The sequence below is a fragment of the Prunus dulcis genome, chromosome 8 (assembly GCF_902201215.1).
Source record: "Prunus dulcis chromosome 8, ALMONDv2, whole genome shotgun sequence".
NCBI classification, from domain to species: domain Eukaryota; kingdom Viridiplantae; phylum Streptophyta; class Magnoliopsida; order Rosales; family Rosaceae; genus Prunus; species Prunus dulcis.
In genome coordinates, this window is record NC_047657.1 from 9,056,367 (window position 1) to 9,063,317 (window position 6,951).

Genomic DNA, 6,951 nt, shown 5'->3' on the forward strand with positions numbered 1-6,951 from the left:
TATACATGTATGTAAGTGTGAGAGAGAGAAGAATCTAATTCTCTAACTGATTTACAAAAGATATTCAATCCTAGCCTTTGATTCTATCATCCTATGAACTTCCGTGTAGGCTAGGAAAGGAAGGCTGCGTTAACACCCCCAGCAAACTGGGCGTCACAGGATGCACAAGTTTGGAAGACATATGCTGATGGCGTGGTTTGTGAAGGGCTTTGGTGAACAGGTCCGCAGTTTGGTCGACAGAAGGAACAAAGCAGACTTGATGACTTCCAAGAGCCACCTTTTCACGAACAACAGTTTTTGCCATTTGTTGATAATCACAATAGAAATTCAGTCACTTCAAAGCTGAAAGTACACAAAAGGGCTAGAAAGTTCATGCTGAATGAACAAATGATAACATAATGCTTAAAGATGGCGGTATGTTATTGCCATGAGGAGTTTCAAGAATTCCACAGCTATCTCAAACAAATGAGAGTCATCAGATGGGATAAGCAGGGATCTGCTGAGAGCTCAAGAAGCCACAAAGCCACCAAAAGGCAACATTCCTATCTATATATCGAGAACCTAATGGTAGAACTATTAAACAATTTTTTGAGTTACAGCATTGTAATTCATAAAAATTATGAAATCATTCGATTACTTAGCAACAAGCATCAAATGGAACCGACATGGACATGATATTTTCCATGTGCTTTGGTGAACCTAAGTCACAAATATCAATAGGGTAGAAAATCTCATATATTAATGCATCTGCAGATATCTTATAGGGAAAGACCCCAATCATAATTTTGAGACACTGGATTCACTGGAATATGAAAATGCAGTTTAATTCAAGATCCGAATCTGTATGAGACACCATGTATAAATAAGTATGAGTAACCAATTATACTTCAGTTCTTGTGCAAAGCTGCTGAGCATTTATCAAATGTTATATATTCTTGTATATTCCTGTAGAGTAACAAAGAAGTTTACATAGAATTACAAGACAACAAATTTGACTTCCTTTGAGTTCAAAATTGGAGTCATGATTTTTGGAACAATGGTTTTGTGGACCTCATCATATCATCATTTTTCTGCAGCAACAATTTGTATGATTCTGCTCAGATCACAAGCAACTTCAGCATTACAGAAGGGTGAGCTGATTCTATGAATGATCCATTGTAACCTCTTTTTCCATCCAAACTCAGTGGTTTCTGAAATAATGATGCTTTGGATATGATCACATCAAAATCCTTCATCAGCTTGACTCAGTGAGGTCTGAAATGAGGATCTTTTCGATGATTTTGAAATCCATTCACGCTCAGTCATACACTTAAGCGGGAAGTAAGATCGAGGAAGGTGTTTTCACTGCAGGGGATTGTGATACCACCCATGGGATGATCATATCCAAATTCTTCTTCAGCTTGACTCAACAAATCCAGGAATAAAGGTTCATTCAAATATGATACCGGAATCACAAACCGCTTCTTCTGGCTCTCTCCAACATACACTGCAAAATAGCCTTTTGGGATATCTGTCTTTGATTCAGCTGTCTGTTTTGAAGTAGATCGAGATCGGATGAGACTTCTCTTTGCGTTAACAATTCCAGGCAACCTGAAACCCATGGCTTTTATATGCTCAAGAGGACAAAAGAAGAAGAAAAAGAATGCAAAGGACTTGGAAAAGGGAGAAAGGTTTGATGCTTGGGAAGGTGAAGACTTTAGTTGCTCATGATGAACTTGATCATGTGTGTATATATAGATGAAATGGTATGCAGAAAACCGTATGGTACACTACATAAAATGATTGGTGAAAAGGCACTGAGAGGGGAAGCAATGAGGGCCACTTGCTTGTACCAAATCACATGGGTTTGTCTATCTGCTTATGCAACTCAGCCTCCAAAAAACTTCTCTGGATAATGGCCAATCTGTATCCTTGTGGAGAAACAGCATCTCTACCTAGCAATCTTCTCTGTGTAACAGACAACAAAAGGGACCAGCAGATGTGAAATTTCAATCCCATAAAAAAAAAATCCTCTTAGAGAAGAGGCCCGTATATGTTGGACTAATCACTAATTACTGTTCAAAGATTAGGTCTGCTAACCCTTAATTGCACATACATTTTCTTGAATAATGAATTCTTTGAATTGAATGCTCATTTGGAGTCACGGAAAGATAACCGACAGAACCGCATATGTGCCCTACCCAACGAAAGCTTGTGTGACAGGACAACTAAGTTGTTAACTTGTGTGGCAAACAATTAAGTTGTTAGCTTGTGTGGCAAACAATTAGTCTTCTTTCTCTTCTTTTTTTTTTTTTTTAATTTTAATTGTGCTTTGAAAGCAAGAATTTTTGTGGTGCTATTGGAATTTGACATGGGGCCTGGATAAGAATGGATGCTCTATAGCTTGATTGGTTGGGATGAGAGAACCAAACAACCCTACCATGTGGCTTTTTTCTTTCATCTATGACGTTCAGTTTCAACAAGCAGAGGAAGGATTCATTTGTATGAACACTCTGGACTGTCACCAGAAAACGGAACTGGTAAAATATTTGACCATCAGTTTTCAATTGTTTATTGGAAGAGTGGAAACATGGAACTGATGATTCAGATACAACACATAATAAATGGCAGGAATTCCGTTCCGCAGGATATTTCAAAGAGCTTTGCAAAAAAATAGAAATAAAAATTTAGGTGAAAAAAATGATCCTACATTGGCTGAGATCTTATTTTTGAAAAGCTGCACATGCAGTAGCTAATGTGTACATATTTAATTCGGTCCAAAGAATGCTAGTTAATCTATTGCTGTCAAGAAATTATAAACATAGATATGTCTGAAGCCAGTCCTTTATTGAAAGGAAGCTTTTGTTATCCACACATCTCTCTGAAATTTCAAGTGGGGTTAGGTTGTCATGAAACTGGTTGGGGGCATAATGTTCTCCAACAAATATACAGACTTAACAGCTACCAAGTAGTTCATATTGAGATGGAAGACAGGGCCATGTGATCCTTCAAATTCTTATGTCACTTGCCAGCCCCAACATATTTGCTTCCATGCATTTCTTTCCACATTCCTGATATTTTCCTACGTACCCTTTCAATTTTCATCTGTAGATATATACGTACATATATTATCCCATAAACAAATCAACTCCACATCCACCATCGTAACCTAAATCTTTTCTTCCTGTCAATTTTCAACTTCAAGCTCTTCCAAAGTGATAACAGACATTTAAAAATGGCTATCCGATTTCCTGGTATTATGCATGCTAAGCAGATTCTCCGACGAGGAAGTCTTTCTGCAAACCGAGCAGATTCGACATCTTCCGTAGGTGTTCCAAAAGGCTTCTTAGCAGTGTATGTTGGAGAGAGCAAAAGAAAGCGATACATGGTTCCGATTTCATTCTTGAGTCAGGCTTCATTTCAAGAGTTGCTAAGTAAGGCAGAGGAAGAATTTGGATTTGACCATCCAATGGGTGGACTCACAATCCCTTGCAGAGAAGAAATCTTCATTAATCTCACTTCTCAGTTGAATGGCATGTGATTTATCGCTCAAAGATAAATTATCAGAAACAATTTTGTAAAGACTTGTACATTCTCTTGTTTCTATGTTTTCCAGCATAAGATATAAGGGATTCTAAATTGTATGACCAGTTGAGGAAGTTGTAAATAGAAATTGTTCACAATGTACATTTGTTATTGATTTTAGAATACATTGGGATAATAGACCAAAAATAAACAGAATACATTGGGATAGCTCTATGCCGGAAAAAATTCCTTTTACCTTGTTAAATTTATTTCCCTGTCCTTGATACAATATTAACAGAATTGAAGTAACATGAAGGGGTAAAAGAACAACATACAGAAGTATGGTCTGTTTGTACCAACTGCGGACATGTAACTTCCGACATTTACACGTCTTAATGACGGTTTTCCAATTGTTGAGGAATCACAATAGAAATTAAGTTACTTAAAAAGTTGAAATGACACAATACGGCTAGCAAGTTCATGTACAAAGTGAACAAAGGATAACCGTATAACTAAGGAAGTAAGTTATTGCCATGAGGAAATTCATGTTTTCCACAGCTATCTCAAACAAATGAGAGTCAACAGATGGGATATGCAGGGATCTGCTGATAGATCAGGAAGCTACCAAAAGGTAACATCCCTATCTATATTCAAGAAATTAATGACAGAATCATTAACCAAATTTTAGTGTCACAGCTTTTGAGTAACAGAGAAGTAATCCACACAAAAATTTGTGTGAATCATTCAATTACTTAGCGTCAAGCATCAAATGGAACTGATATGAACATGATATTTGCCGTGTGCTTTGGCGAACCAAAGTCACAAATATCGATAGGGTAAAATAAAAAAACTCCCACATATGACTGTATGTAGATATCTTACAGTGAAAAGTCCCCCCACCTCACCTCCCCCCAATATCATTAGTTTAGAGAGATTGGATTCACTAGAATTTTAAAATGCAGTCTAATTCAAGATCCCAATCTGTATGAGGCACCATGTTTATAAATTTTATAAATAAAAAAAAGTATTAATAAGAAATTATACTGCAGTTCTTGTGCAAATCTTCTGCCATTTATTTCTTGTGAAAAGTATATGACAAGAATGGATGAGGCATTTATCATATATTAAATATTCTGGTGGACCAACAAAGATGTTTACATGGTATTAAAAGAAAATAATTTGACTTCCTTTGAGTTCAAAATTGGAGTCATGATTTTTGGACCAATGGTTTTGTGGAGTTCAAAATACCATCATTTATCTGCTACATAAATTTCTATGCTTCTGCTCAGATCACAAGCAGCTTCAGGATTACAGAAGCTCTGCTTCCAACACAAGATGTGAGTTGATTCTGTGGATGATCGATGGTAGCCGCTGTTTCAACCCAAAGTGATTTCTGAAATGAGGATTCCTTGGATATGATCACATCAATATTCTTCAACAACTTGGCTCAGTGAGTTCTGCAATGAGGATCGTTTCAATGCTCTTGATGATCGATTCTCGTTTACTCATACACTTAAACTGGAAGTAAGACCAAGGAAGGTGCTTTCACTGCAGGGGATTGTGATACCACCCATGGGATGATTGTATCCAAATTCTTCTTCAGCTTGACTCAGCAATTCCAGGAACAAAGTCTCATTCAAATATGATACTGGAATCACAAACCGCTTCTTCTGGCTCTCTCCAACATACACTGCAAAATAGCCTTTTGGGATATCTGTCTTTGATTCAGCTGTCTGGTTTGAAGTAGATCGAGATCGAATGAGACTTCTCTTTGCATTAACAATTCCAGGCAACCGGAAACCCATGGCTTTTATATGCTCAAGAGGACAAAAGAAGAAGAAAAATAATGCCAAGTACTTGGAAAAGAGAGAAAGGTTTTATGCTTGGGAAGGTGAAGACTTATAGTTGCTCATGATGAACTTGATCATGTGTGTATATATAGATGAAAGGGTATGCAGAAAACTATACGGTACACTACATGACATGATTGGTGAAGAGTCACTGAGAGGGGAAGCAATGAAGGCCATATGCTTGTACCAAATCACATGGGCTTGTCTTCCTGCTTATGTAACTCATCCTCCAAAAACTTTCTCTGGATAATGGCCAAGCTCTATCCTTGTGGAGAAACAGCATTCCCTACTTAGCAATCTCCTCTGGGACCACTAGATGTTAAATTTCAAAGATAAGCCTGTTTGACAAGAGGCTCATAAATTCATTGAATTGAGTGCCAATGCAGAGTCACAAGAGATAACCAACAGTACTGCATATGTGCCCTACCCAATAAAAGCTTGTGTGGGATGACAACTAAGTTGTTAGCTTGTGTGGCAAACAACTAGTATTCTTTTCTTTCTTCTTTTTCTTCTTGTTTTTTCTTTTAATGCTGCTTTGAAAACAAGAATTTGTGGTGCTATTAGAATGGATGCTTCTTGATTGGTTGGCTGGGAGAACCAAACAACCCTACCATGTGGCTTTGTCCTTTCAACAAGAAAAGGAAGTATCTCATTTGTTTGAACACTCTAGACTGTCACCAGAAAACTGAACTGGTTAAATATTTTACTATCAGTGTTCAATTGTTTATTGAAACAGTGGAAAAAAGGAACTGATGATTCAGATACAATACATAATAAATTATAGGAATTTTGATCTGCAGGATATTTCAAAGAGCTTTACCAAAAATTAAAAATGAAAAATTAGGTGAATAAAATTATCCTGCACTTGCTGAGATCTTATTTTTGGAAAGCTGATCAGTGGGTACCCTTTATTGACACTGGTATTCTTTCCCTTTTTTAGCCGTCAAGGAAATAGATTCTTGACACTTCTTAACCGTCAAGGCAGTTTTTCTTGTAGTGTGATACTTATTGACCTTGCAGTAGGTAATGTGTTTATTTAATGTGGTCCATAGAGTGCTAATTAATCTATTGCTGTCAAGAAATTATAGACATATATATGTCTGAAGACTGTCCTGTATTGAAAGGAAGTCAGCCACTCAAATCAACAGAAGCTTTTGCTATCCACACATCTCTCTCTCTCTCTCAAATTTCAAGGGGGGGTTCATGTTTGTAGGTTGTCATAAAAATGGTTTGGGGCATAATGTTCTCCAAAAAATATACAGACTTCACAGCTACCAAGTAGTTTATATTGAGATGGAAAACACAGCCATGTGATCCTTCAAATTCTTATGTCACTTGCCAACCCTACCATATTTGCTTGCATACATTTCTTTCCACATTCTACACACCCTTTCAATATATATATACATATATATATATATATATATACACACACATATATTATCCCATAAACAAATCAACTCCTCATCACCATCTTAACCTAAATCTTTTTCTTCCAGTCAACTTTCAACTTCAAGCTCTTTTTGAAAAGTGAAAATTCAGATTTTTAAACATATGGCTATCACTACTACATGTTAGTATTTGCGCGACGAATCCA

General features: G+C 36.8%; 2 protein-coding genes across 2 annotated transcripts; one reads left to right on the forward strand and one right to left on the reverse strand.

Annotated features, from left to right (window-relative positions):
• Window positions 1-902: 902 nt before the first annotated feature.
• Window positions 903-1,703, reverse strand: LOC117637933 (auxin-induced protein 15A-like). Its single transcript, XM_034372985.1, has one exon. It carries the CDS (start codon window positions 1,599-1,601, stop codon window positions 1,302-1,304), a length of 300 nt encoding a protein of 99 aa, XP_034228876.1. The 5' UTR covers window positions 1,602-1,703; the 3' UTR covers window positions 903-1,301.
• Window positions 1,704-3,214: 1,511 nt separating this feature from the next.
• On the forward strand, window positions 3,215-3,520 carry LOC117637931 (auxin-responsive protein SAUR21-like). The gene has a single exon (XM_034372983.1). The coding sequence runs from the start codon at window positions 3,215-3,217 to the stop codon at window positions 3,518-3,520; it is 306 nt and encodes a 101-aa protein (XP_034228874.1).
• The last annotated feature ends 3,431 nt before the right edge of the window (window positions 3,521-6,951 follow it).

Coding starts and splice junctions, on each gene's coding strand:
- LOC117637933 (XM_034372985.1), bottom strand. CDS start 1,601: ATGGGTTTCAGGTTGCCTGGAATTGTTAACGCAAAGAGAAGTCTCATC.
- LOC117637931 (XM_034372983.1), top strand. CDS start 3,215: ATGGCTATCCGATTTCCTGGTATTATGCATGCTAAGCAGATTCTCCGA.